This window comes from Lichenostomus cassidix, chromosome 4 (genome assembly GCF_008360975.1).
Source record: "Lichenostomus cassidix isolate B80296 chromosome 4, HeHo_3.0, whole genome shotgun sequence".
NCBI classification, from domain to species: Eukaryota; Metazoa; Chordata; class Aves; order Passeriformes; family Meliphagidae; genus Lichenostomus; species Lichenostomus cassidix.
This window is the reverse complement of record NC_139484.1, coordinates 7,973,382-7,986,473: the sequence shown is the minus strand read 5'-3', so window position 1 is coordinate 7,986,473 and position 13,092 is coordinate 7,973,382. Positions and strand designations below refer to the sequence as shown.

The 13,092-nt window shown below is 51.5% G+C and overlaps 1 protein-coding gene across 6 annotated transcripts in view; it reads right to left on the bottom strand.

The window, feature by feature from the left end:
* The window catches only part of SHROOM3 (shroom family member 3), a 114,074-nt gene that overhangs the window by 4,835 nt on the left and 96,147 nt on the right, over positions 1–13,092 (bottom strand). For 4 of the 6 annotated variants that reach the window (XM_085057758.1, XM_085057761.1, XM_085057762.1 and 1 more), the window contains 5 exons: positions 8,473–11,701; positions 6,265–6,341; positions 2,479–3,375; positions 972–1,475; positions 27–177 (listed from right to left, as the gene is read on the bottom strand). In XM_085057758.1, coding sequence (XP_084913884.1) covers positions 27–177; positions 972–1,475; positions 2,479–3,375; positions 6,265–6,341; positions 8,473–11,701 — 4,858 coding nt within the window. The remainder of the gene's footprint in view (positions 1–26; positions 178–971; positions 1,476–2,478; positions 3,376–6,264; positions 6,342–8,472; positions 11,702–13,092) is intronic. The other 2 variants (XM_085057760.1, XM_085057759.1) reach the window with 2 other exon arrangements.

Below are 13,092 nucleotides of genomic sequence, written 5' to 3'. Positions count from 1 at the left end.
CAAATAGTGCTGTGTGCTGAATTTACCTTTTTCTCATTGATGTCCAGCAGCTCCTCTTCCTCACCTACTTCCTCTGGCAAGTCCTTGATTTTATTCAGCAGTTCTGCTTTGGGTGCTGAAACGCTGTAGTAAGCGGGACAGGTGACCAGGGTGACAGTAGCTTCCTTTTCCTCTCTCCTACACCACAGTGAAGAAAAAGGAAGAGTTCAGTCTGAGCCTGACTTTTCCCGGTGTTTAGATCCATGGTTTTCCAGGACTCGCTCTTTGGTATCTTCCCAGTGTTACTACCCAGCAGGACAAGGCGGATTCCTGCCATCAGGGGGTGTGTGTCAGCTGCTGGCACAGCACAGCTGGGTTTAAAGATGACTGGACACAGTTCTGCACAGGATTTACCTTGCTGAAAGTCAGCACAGCACGGCTGGAGGTGGCCAAACTGACCCTCTTACCTGGCATCACACAGTAAAACTGACTTCTGGACAGTTCTCCAGCTGCCACTTGGAAGTCTCTGTCTTAAAAAACCCACACTGAGGGACTTGGGCTGATCTTGTAACTAAGTAGGTCCCCTCATCCCTCCTTCCAGAATTTGGCCTCTTGTTATCTCTGTGCCTGCCATTATTTTCATCCTGATTTTACTTTCGTATTTTTGTTCCTGCACTTTTGACTGAATTGCTTCAGATTACAAAGGTTCAGATATCAAAATCCAATTATGTCTCTAGGGATTTTGCGTTTCCTGCTCTGCTCCCAAGCTCAGCATCGTTTTCTACACAACCCAGAGAGGTGAGCTCAGAGCACAAACACAAAGCCCACCTCATGGGAAAGGCTATTGGGAAATGCCCTGCCCGGCCTCACACCTGGGAACTGCAAAACTCACTCTCACCTATAGAGATGCAGAAAAATTTGGCACAGGTTGTCCTTAGAAGCGAGGGAGCAGGGGAACTCTGCCAGCCTCACCCCAACCCAGCGGTGCTTACGTGTCATCCGCCACTGCCGTCCTGCTGGCTTGTGTCTGCAACATCTTCCTCTTCATGTTGTTCTCCTTCAGCAAACTGGTTCCACCAGGGAAAATCCCTTCCATCAAGTCCATGGTTGTCTTCATTTTGGAATCTGGATCCAGGATATCAGCCAGAGACTTGTCTTTATGGACAATTTCTTTCGCTAGAGCCTCTGACTTAATATCCTCTGGGGTCTTTTTCTTTGCTTTCACTGGGGGTGCTGTGTTGGTTATCTCAGAGTCCAGGCTGGCATTTCCCAATGCTGGCTCTCTGGGGTTACCTTCAGGCTGAGTTATGGGCTGTCTGTCAGTGCTCTGAGGCCCTTCAGAAGAAGCAGGGGACTGGTGCTGCTGATCCACAGCAGATGGAGAACCAGTCCTCTTTGATGGGGTTGGCGAGAGGGGCCAGTTATTTTCACCGGTGCTGGTGCCCAACCCTGTTATCTCCCTCTTGACCAGGGCTTTGGGAAAGCTTTTGAAGCTGCTATGGACAGAAACATACTGTGAGATGAAGACAAACCTACCACCCAGGACCATTGTGAACACATGGTAAAGGTCTACAAGAAGCAAGTTTTCCTTCTCTCTCAGTTGTTTTTGTGTCTCACTTCACATTCCAACACAGAAGGGCCCACAGTGTGAAGCCACTGGCACCAGAATTGTTTTGTGCCTTCAACCTGGACACTGCTGGATTGTCCTTCCAACACAGAAAGAACTAGTGAACACTAAGTCACTTTGCTTTCTGCTGGCAGGCTCCCCACCCAGGAGTGCCATCCTGAGCAGCCTCTACCCATTCGTCCTTGCCATGTTGGAAAAGCCAATCACTACTACAGCCCCAGCCAGATTCTTCCCAGATGGATATCAGAGCAGCTCCCTGGGAGTGAGGGAAGCTGTGTTAAGTGCTGTGCTGAGTTAAACCACCTGGGCACCTTGCCCAAAGTGCTATCCTTCAGGAGAATTTCCCTATATAACCTGACTATGACATATTTGCATTGTCATTTCTTGGCAGATGGTCACTGTTTCATAACAGCATTATTTTGTGCCAGGTTCAAAGTATATTCTGGGAAATACTAACTGTTTGGAAAAACCCATCATGGATTTTCATAGCTGTCTCTCAAAATCCAGTGACTGGAAGGAGTCAGCAGCCATTCTCTGCTAGGGAGAGTCAGAAGCAATCAGACTGAAATCTCCTGGGAGAACCAGCCCAGGAGTGCTCCCCCACAGTCCCCTGTCCTGGGGTTTTCAGGAGCACCTGTCAGTGCACCTGCTAGTGGACCCTGCTCTTGCCACATCATTTGAGGCCCCTCTTGGCAGACCGGCAGCGAGTCTGTCTGTCTGTCCCTGTCCCCTGACAAAGTGCAAGATCCCTGTCTGGCTGGCAGCTGGGGGTCTCACAGCACGTGGGATCAGCCCCATCTGTCCCAGCCCTGCATATCTTACTGTATATGGCCCTGCACTGCCCGAGCCACCGTGCTCCAGCCCACCCTTACCTCATGCTGGCCTCCTCTGGGAGCCGGGGGGATTTGTCTCCAGCTGCCCCATTCCCCTCAGTGGGTGGGGGAGGAGGTGGGAATTCCTCCATGCCGTTGGCAGAAGTGCAAGAGCTCAGCTCGGGAAGAGGACGGGATGGCGGTGGCGGGGAGAAGGGCGGCTGGGAAGGCGCGACAAACACTTCATCGTCTTCCTCGTCCTGCAGCGATGGCGGGGGTGTGAGCTGCAGCCCCGACTCCGAGATCCGGAGCTGGGTCATGCCCTGGGGAGAAGGAGTCTCTGGGTCGGAGGAAGTGCTGCTCTGTGTGGGCAGGGACTGCCACCTCTGGGAGGGCTTCGGTCCGGCCGCCGGAGGAGACACCGTGGCCCTCGCGTAGCTGCTGTCTTTGACTGAATGAGCCCACGCCGCCTTGGGCGGGAGGGACCTGTGCAGCACCCCGGCTTTCCCTCTCCACATCATCTCCTCCGTGGGAGTCTCGGGGGATCTATCCTGGACAGCATCCAAAGGCTGTGCTGGAGTGTTCCCGTTGCCCTCAGGGGGAACAGCCTCTCGTTTGGCATGGTGCTGTCGCAGAGCCTGGCTGTCACCTGTGCTCTGGAAGTCTGAGGGAGCCTGGGTGGGTGTATTATGAGAAGAGTGGCCAGATCCAGAAGGAGTAAGGTTAAGGAACAATGGTTTAAAGCTTTGCTTTTGCTCAGGATAGTGACTCCTTGCCTCTGTTGGGGCTGGGAAAAATGCAGAAGTCCTGCTATCTGGCCTGGAAGGTTCTGAAAGATTGTGGTTCTCAGCCAGCGTGGTGGGCCCAGCAACAACCTCGGTGCTGCGGAGGGGATGGGGATAGTAACTTGTGAGTGCCATTTTCTCTGAGTGGCTTCTTTCTTTCTTACTGAAAGACCTAAACACCAAGAGACAGACCATGGTAAGATTAATAACTAATCAACCAGCAGGAAAATTTATTGTGCACCTCCTTAATGCACAAGTTATCAACCCTATCAGAGGGCAGTGTCACTGCCTGCTAGTCTAGGTGAGGCACAGCTGTGCTTTGAAACTGGAAGTGAGATCCCGAGCCAGATCTACTCCCTCTCACCATCTCCCATCATTTTCAGGGCGTACAACATCACACATACATGTAGCAAGCACCACAGCAATAACTCAATGGACAAAATATTAGGAAAATCTAATGCCTGGCTTCCCTTCCTGCTCTGCATTCAATTTTGTTTGTTACAGATGGGGCCAGTTGCAAGCGTTGTAAGATACACTATTTGACATTATCTACCACCAAACTCCCTTCTCAATTGCTTGTAATTTTAAGAATTTCAGCTCTGTGGGCCACAGAGTCCCGTAATGTTATCTGCTCCTTTTGGAAAGGTGCCTTTAAAATGATTCAACTGTCTCCAAGAACAAAGCAAGGCCAAAAATGCACTATTTTGACTATGGAGAAAATTTTAAAAAAAAGCTCTTGCAGGCTTAGAATCCAGTTAGAAGAAAAAGCTCCCTCAGACAGGCAGTTGTGACTTAACACCAAAGCCAACACACTCCAACTGCAAGCAGATGTTAAGGCTGCAAAGCCAGCAGATTGAATTATTCCTTCCAGGTCTTAGGGTGTTGTCATGTGAATCTGAGGAACATCTTCTGGCCTTTGGAGTGAGGATCCTGCTTGGAATCCACAGCCAAACCTATTTGCCTGTCTGGCTATTTAGCTGGAAAACAAACTGAGCAGCAATAATGGCACTGGCAGATGCAAGAGAAGGTGGCCTGGAACCACGAGGCCATACAATAAACCACTAAACCACAATGAAGCTCTACTGCCAGTGCATCTTCTGTTCTTGAGATGCACTGTCAAATAATCCCCACACTGCCAATCTGTGATGCTGGAGACTTGGGCCCCAAATTTGTTCTCAGATGTACTGGTACAAATTAAGAATAACACTGTCAAAGACATGGGTCATTCTCCCTTTATTCTCGTGTGACTGAGAATAGAATTTGGCAGCCTGTGCCTGGGGGTGGGGAAACTTCCCAGACAGGCTGCTCTTGGTATTGTCTGTGGTTCCTGGACAGTAGCAGAGTGTATTCTTTTCAGATGCTCAGTGTTTGTCGGGAACACCAGATGGTGATTCTCTAATTCAGAGATCTCTCCTACTGTGGGAGCAACTGTGGATTCTAAAATTGGTGTAGTTCCCAGTGTTGTGTGACACCTGGGGAGCAGAGGAAGAGCACGTGTGACTGGACCAAATGATTGCTGACCCAGGTTTTCCTAACTTAACCATCTGACAGTTTTCCTCCTTGAGCACGAGAGGTGGTAGGGATGCTTTCATCTCCCAGCACATGGAGCAGCTGTGTCCCAAGGAAACCTAGAAACACAATTCCTACTGCCTGCCTCATCTCTCTGAAGGGCCCATGCATAGAGAATGCTTCTCCTTTCATTTTGTTTTATCTTTTGGGATATCCAACTCTGAGCAAGATGGGAAAGAAACCTCCCATCTCCCAGAAGAAATGTGCTTGCAAAGCATGGTGGAATGCCTAAGCTGCACAAACATCATAAAACTGTTAATAACCAATAATCTTTGCACAGTGAAGCATGAAAATGAGAAACCTGCATTTCGTGCCCCAATAAACTTGCTTTCAGTCTCGGTGTTCAATCCCATTACTTCGAAAATAGGTTGGGGAAAAAAAAATAAAAGGAAGCCACAAGTAGTGATTGAGCAGCAGGATGAAATGCCATCTCTAAGAGGGAAGGGGAGGCAGGAGGAAACAGCTGCTTTGCTCTCTTAGGAAAAAACATGGAAAAAGTTATTCCAAATCAAAGTAAATGGGTGTGTTTTAAATAGTCCTACAAGGACGTGCCTGAAGGCAGATTGAGTCCCTTTAAAACAACATTTATGTGTTCTTCATGGCAAAAATAGCCATAAGTAAGACCAGTCAGAGTAGGAACCCTCCTCTACTTCCAGCTGTTGCTCCCTGACCCAGAGCTGCATGGAGAAACCTTTGGAGACAGCAGTGTTAACTCCCACTGTGACCACAGAGAGGGCTGGCATTTACTGCAAGTCTGTGAGGAACAGAGCTCCTTTGTGAACCATGCTTTTAGTCCCTCTTGATGGTTTTTATTGTAATGGGAGTTAGCTGTTCGGGCACTCAGGGCTTAGGGCAAACATCTATTTATTATTTAAATGTAAATACAGCACGATCAACTTCAGTTCTTGTTAACTTCAGAACAATCCGGGGCTAAGTTGGAGAGTTACGTAAGCCTTAGACGTTGAGTTTTGCGATTACACTTTGCTATTTTTAAAAGTATTTGTCTCCCCTGTTGGCTGAGCAAAATATCCTGCCTGCATGAAGGGAAGCAGCCCAAAGGCCAGCTCCCAGTCGAGCATGATCAAGGAAATATCCTGGGTTTAGTACCTCACTTTTGGGGAGGCACCATCCTGGGGTGGATAAAACCAGCCAGAGTGGGACATCTAGGTATTTTTTCCTTCAGGGTCCTTCAGTTATGACAGCAACAAATGTGAGTTCCAACAGCAGATCAAACACATTCTACAAGTTATGTAAGTGGAAATTCGCTGCAGAAACGTGCTCCAAGATGACATGAAGAGGACTTGATAATAAATCAGTGTTTGTAATGAAAGAAAAAGCTTGTAGCAACTCCTCCTAAGTCTGCTGGGCACAGCACAGCTGGAACTGTGTTTGTGCAGGTGTTTTCCCTAGACAACCCATGACAACTGCTGCTGGCAGGGGGCTGGCCAGAGCTGGCCCTGCAGGGACAAAGGGAACATGGACATAGACCCACCTGGCTCCTGCGCTGACCACGTAGAAGGGATCCCTCACCATGGGGCCGAATTCACTGCTGTCCCTTCTCAGCAGCTCCTGGGGTACCAAGACAGCATCAGCAATGAGCAGAAAGCAAAACAAAATACCAAAACATGGATGAGAATGCCTTCCAAAGACTGAGAGCAAGTCATTCCCCATGGCTATCCACTCCTTCCTATCTCTAAACAAATTCCTGCAGTGACAGTGCAACGTGATTTGTATGCAGCCTGAAAGGAACACTAAGCACTGTAAACAAGGCCCTGAGAAATGAACAGTGAGTGAGGCAGAGAAGTCTGCTGCTAAACTGGAAATAAACACTTCCCACAAAAAATCTGAAAAGGCCAAAAAAAAAATCTAATAAATAATAAATAAAAAATAAATCAACCTGTTGGTTTGGCTTTGTCCCCCATGTTTATAGCTGTAGTTTTCCACTGGAGATGATCAGAAACAATCCTAATGAAGAAACCACTTCAACATATACTTCCCTTTCAAACAGATCCTATGTGTTGGTGTATATGCTAGAAATCAAACTAGGATTAGGAACAGGATTTTCACAAGTGCCTTGCTGCCTATGGGACTAAATCCTCATTTCACAGGTGGTTATAGCTAAAGCCGTCTGGGAAACAGCCATAAGAGCTCGCCCCCTTCAGCACCTGAATTAAGACTCTGGGAGCAGGTCTGCAGTGCTATTCACCTTCTTCCTCGAGTCAGCTTCCCACACGGAGAACCTCTGGTTTGGCTGCTGAATGTATGAACAATTGAAAATGAGCCAGGAGGAGAAAATAAAGATCTTGAGAGCTGCCCTGTATGTCCTGCCTGATAGAATGGGCCAGTGAAAAATGAATTGGGTCTGTTTGTCATTCAACCTGCCACTGAAAAGTACATTTTGGTGATTTTTCTCCCTCTGGATTTCTGGCTTTATTGATGCTCTGATCGGCAACTGTGACAAAATGGCACAGATGGGCCTGATGCCTGGCTGAGGTGGAAAAATACTGATGGTGGGATGAGACAGGGGTGGTTCTGGAAGTGCACTCTGGTCACTTGATATCCACAAGCCGCTTTTTTAATTCACTCTATTTAAAGATGTGGTGTGGGAGCTGAGGGCTGCTGAGGGAGGATATGTAGAATGAAGCACACAATGAGTTTCGGAGGGCAGCTTCTTCCCCCCACCCTGGTTTGACCCATTTGGGTGATGCTGCCCAGAGCTTTCTGTCATTTGATTCGGGGCCATTTTGGTGCTCTTGGATAATCTGTTCTAGGCCACAAGTGAGTGCAGGAGTAGAAGGAGATGTTCTGGATCTCAGCTGCCCTGTAAGTATGTGAGCCTCTCCAAACACTCAGCCTATTTGGGGAAAGAAGCCTGTCCACACATTTTGGTTGTTTGCTCCCTCTCTCCGTGATGAATAGAGCCTGGCATGGAAACATGGATGGGGCAGCAGACCCGGCACTGCCGTAAATCCTTGCAGCTCGACCAGTTGCAGTTGCCTAAATAGGTCTGAACAGATTTCAGCCAGCTGAAGAGCTAGCCTGGGCAGTTCTTTAAGAATTTAGCCTGGTTCTACTGTTTACCATCATCAGAGTCAGTCGAATTCCCCATTTGTGATATCAGTGTGATACTCCCAACCACTAAGCAGGGGACATGGAAGGGCTAGGGTCTCTGTTCAGTTTTCTCTGCGATGTTTCCCTCTGCGGCTGGAGGCTAAACATAATGGTTATTTGGCAGTGCCTCTGCCCAGCACTTCCCAGCACTGTCAGGCACAGTGGGAGCCAGGGTAATTCTAAGCAGCCTCTAATCCTCTCTACTTTGCACTAGGAAAATAGGCTGAGGCAGAACAGGAAAATACCACCTTAGTGGATCACCCCACTAGAAAGGTACTCAGTGCTTCTCCGGTGCTGCTGGCGGGTAAGGACAGGACACCTCAGATGGGATGTACAGAGCAGCAAGAACACACCAGCATAGGCACTGAAATCCCAGCATCCCTGACACAGCCCCAGCAAGGAGAGAGCTGAACCCCACCAACAATCTTTTAATTAAGATGCACTAAACTGCCTCAGCATGTGCTGAACCTGTCTCCAGTCAATGGAGTCCTAGCCATGACTAGACATCAGCCTGTTCTTTGATATTCCCTCACATTCCCTGGTTCTGAGAGCCCTGCTTGTGGGCACACATGATCCCATTCCCACATACCTGGTGTTTCTTATCCGCCGTGGGAGATGACCTGGAACGTACATGCACAGGGACTGGCTGATTGTCGTACCTATCGAGCAAGTCTTCCACAGACACTGATTTCCCGGATTTCCTGGCAGTGGAGGGTGTTTCAAAGACCTGCTCTTTCTTCCTGTAGCGAGGCTGGCTCTGCATGCCCAGCAGGTCTGTCTGTGTGCCTTTGGTGAGATCCGATCTGGGTCTGCAATCCCGGCACCTCTCTGTTTTCGGCCGGCTGGTGACCAAACTGTCCTGGCGCCCCGACACCTTCTCATCTCCACTCGTGTCCAAGTAGTCCATCAGCCCAGGGGGAAGGGTGGAAGACATCCGTCCTGTCCTGGATATCCGCTCTATGGACTCTCTGCGGCGGTAAAGGCTCTGGTCCTGGAGGGAATTCATGCTGGAGGCAGAGGAGAGGCTCTGGCTGTCAGGGCCACCCAGCTGCAGGTAGGAGCTGTGGGAGCGCTCCCGGAGCAGCCCGATGTCCTGCGAGGATGGCCGCCGCCCCGTTTTGCGCTCGATGTAGTCAGCCAGGGCGTTCTGCTGGAGCTGCTTGAGCTCCGGCTTGGACAGGCTGGCTGTGGAGGAAGCTTTGCCATCCTTCTCGAAGATCTTGCGCCGGTCAGCCACCGTGTTCTCTGGGAATAGAAAATGGATGCTTTTCTTCTGGAAGGAGAAAGGTGATGGCTCTCCATCTGAGATGCCCACTTCATTCATCTTCTCGGGCTCCGAGTAGGAGCGCTTCTTCTGCTCCGCCGTCAGCCGCTTCCGGCCCCCGATGCGCAGCACATGCTGTGTCCTGGCGTAGTCCAGGGCAGAGAAGCTGCCTTCTGTGGGTGTGATGCTGTGCCTCTCCTTGGGGGTGTGAGGGGATGCTGCAGTGCTCCTCATGCCCACATGGGCCGAGGCGGGCCTCTGGGGCACCCTCTTGGGCGTGCTCCCAAATGGGGGGCTGATGCGGCGGAAGGAGGTGGCCCTCAGCACCCGGGACTGGGCATCTTTAATGCTGTTCCTGTAGGCCCTGTTGAACGACGAGTCCAGCTGTGACCCCTGTGCATCCTGGATATTATCCTTCCAGAGGATCTCCTTCTCAGTCTCGCCTCCCAGCTGGAATGTGCTTTTACTCCGCGGTAGCTGAGCTGCCCTTATTTGCACCTCATTTTCAGGACACAGGCCATAGTACTCACTGGGTCTTGTCTGCTTCACTGAAGCCACCATCTGCAGCTCTACAGGGCGCCAGTCTGCCTCTTCCAGCTTCCCATTCCTGATGGAAGGGCTGGAGCCCCTGCCTGGCTCACTGGGCAGCTTGCTCCTCATGTCCTCTGGGCTGTGCATGGAGCACCTCGTGCTGGCAGGCTGGCTCATCCTGCTCGGCCCATAGTGCTGGCCAAAGCTGGGAATGCCAGCGCTCTGGGGCCGGGGAGTGCTCTGCTCCCGCTGCTCAAACTTGTTGACCTTCTCCAGCACCGAGCAGCGAGGCTTGCCAGCCTCTGGTTTGCTGTAAGGAAAACTTTGGGTGCTGCTAGAGCTGAGCCGGCTCCTCCCGAAATCCAAGGTCTTTGGGAGCTGTGGAGAAGGGGTTTCTTTGCACTTTGGCTCAGCAGCATGGAACAGAGGCATGCTTGTGGCCTCCTCCTGCCTTGTGAAGGCGTGTGTGTCCACGTCACTCCACTGTCTGTGCCCCTGCTCACTGTGATCCTTCTCCTCTTTGCTGTTCAGGAAAGACAGTTTGGTGTTGGAATAACCTGCACTTGGTTGCGTCTCCCTTAGCTCGGAGCTGCTTTGCCTCCTGGAGCTCTCTGCGATGTTCTGCAAGGAAGAGAAGACATACTGCTTGGCCTTGCTGTGACCCCATGGGTGGGGAGTAGCAGCATCTCTCTCATTTACCTGTACATTGCCATTTTTGTCCTCCTGGGGTCCAGGTGTCCAGTCCTCTTTGAGCTGGTAAGGGGTTTTCCTCTCACTAGCATCCCTCAGCTGGGGTTGGGGAGCCTGAAAAATGGGCTTGGAGGCCTGTGTGGCACCTGTGATCTCTCGGTGGCTGTGTGCTGCCTTGTAAAGGGGTAACAGCTCCTCTTTTTGCGATGCAGCCAGACAGAGCTCTGGGTCTGCTGTGCTGGGAGGTTTCTGCTGGATGAGTTTGGCTTCCTGCTTTCTCTCAGTGGTGGGGGGCTGGTAGAAGATGGTCGACCTGTTTGTAGTGCTTTGGTTTCCATTCTCATCAAAGCCCAGGGAGCCGCTGGCTACAGCCTTGTCATAAGAGACCGGGAGGGCTGGGGAGTACCCACTTTCTTTGGCCAGAGCTGGGTAAAGCGTCCCGGTGCTGCTGGCGGAAGGTCGGGGCACCTGGGCATAGTGCGGCTCTGGGGAGGGAACGGCGTAGACACCGGTGGGCAGCAGCGGCTGTCCTGGCTGGGCTGGCTGGGAATAGCTCTGCTTGGGTTTCATGGTGGGGCTGCTCTCCGGGCTCTTCTCCACCACGGTGTGCAGGTGCCCTTCTCCAAAGGGCGGTTTCAGCAGCGGCCCCTGGGACAGGGAGCTGATGAGTGGTGCCCAGGCCCCTTTTGGCTGGGTCCGGCCGGGCTTGTTCGGCTCAAGGCCGGCGCCCGAGCCAGGTCTCTCATGGTGCCTGATGGCTGCGTAGCTGTCACTGCGAGCGGGAGGCAGGGGGGGTCCCTTGGGGGGCTGGCTCTTGCTGTCCAACAGGCCCTGAGCCGGCTGTGCCCAGGAGGAGGCCGTGTTGTGCCGGCTGAAGGCGTGGAGCCTGCCATGGCCGCGGCCATCCAGGGAGGCTCGGGCATCACCGCTGGAAAGCAGGGCCGAGGGTTTCACCTCGTACTCCTGGGAGATGCGCTGCTGGGCATCGTACACCGTCCGGACGTAGCGGATGTCCGCCTGCCTCATTCCCTCTGGCAGCCCACCGCGGGACTGCGCGCTGTCCACAGAGCACGAGTGCTCCTTGCCCAATGGAGCCGCAGGGTACTCGGGTATGCTGGAGTTGGTGGAGAAGGAGCTGTAGGCAGAGTCTCTCTTGCTGTGAAGGTGGGAGAGCTGGTCGATGCTGTTGGTGGATTTGGCTGGGGACAGGTGACAAGGGTGGTAGGCAGGGGAGGAGTGGTCCAAGCTCTCCATGCTGCCCCGGGAGCTGTACTGGTCAGGACTTCTCCTCAGATAGCCATGCTCGTATCCAGAGAGATCGCTGGTGGAGGAGCTGGAGGACAGCGAGGGAAGAGTGAAAACCAGCAGGGGAGAGGCACAACAACTTATAAGTGAGCTCAGAAGCAAGATGTTTAGTTTTGAGATGAAAACCCATATTTGGGCCTTGCTCCATCCCCTGTTTGGAGTCATCCCAGTTCACAAAGAGGAACTGCTTGACATTGCAACACATGGCTCTTATTTACCACAGAAGGGTGGAAGGGAAATACAGACAGAAAGACAGTGCATCTCTGGAGCCAGGGAGGATCAACCCCACCCTGCAAATCCATCCAAAGCCCTTGGAAAGCTGAATGAGCACCAACGCCACTGAGGAGGAGGCGAGGAGCACGAGGGGTGTTCTGGGGGGAATCTAATCTCTTTCCTTTTTTCCCGTTTCATTTCTTTTTATGGAGATGAAGGCTATGCCCTGGCAGGCTTCCTGGAAATTCAGCTGTCCCAAGGACAGTTTGTTTGCTGTGAAAAAACTAAGCTGACAAGAAGAGGAGAGATGTGTGTGCCTGTGCCTGGAGGAAAGTGGGGTGCAACCATAGAAACAGTCTGAGAATGCCCATAAAGTCTGCACTGCCACTTCTTCATGTAGCTCAGCAGGTGCAGGTACACCTTGGCACTTCCTCTGAGGTGTCCAAAGAGGACTCATGGCCACCAGAGAAGCGATCAATAAAGAAGGATATTCAGAGATCTCTCTGTGCATGGGAAGGGAGCTCTTTGTGCCAGTCACAGTCCCTTTTTTACATCTTTCAAGGAGATATCACAACTGTCTGCAGAGTTTGCCCCGGCTAATCTCCCCTTCCAGATTCAAGCAAATACACTGAGGACTGGAGAACGTAGCCTGAGGATTTCACTTTTCTTCCCTCTCTTTCCAACTTCCCTTGCTCAGGTATCACTTTCTCTACTTCCCTGTGCAACTACATGTGCTGTTCTGGCAGAGCCACAGGAAAGCAGCAGGAAGGGACAGGCTGTGGCAGGGCAAGGCATCGAGCTGGAAGCTGGCTTTCATATCATATTCATATCATATATCATATCATATTCCAAACAAGGGACAGACCTGGGGGAGAAGGCTGCTAAAGAAGAGGAAAAGGCAGAAGAAACCCACTCACAGCTCTGCAGAGAGATGCAGAGGAACACAGAGAGGAAGAGATAAGGCAAATCTCAGGACAAAGCTGGTTTATTCATTTAAATGCACCACTCTATTTTAGATTCAAATAACCATCTCCCTGGCAATGCCCAGCACAGCCCTAGCCAGCTGGCCACTAGATGCTCCCCGTGCTCCTCTTCCAGCACCCGGGAGACAGAGCGGTGCTGCCAAAGGCTCTGCCAGGAACTGCCTGGGAAGCAAAGCCTCTTGGTGGGAAAGGAGTACACTCCAGCAGGAGCTGTGCTGAGGCC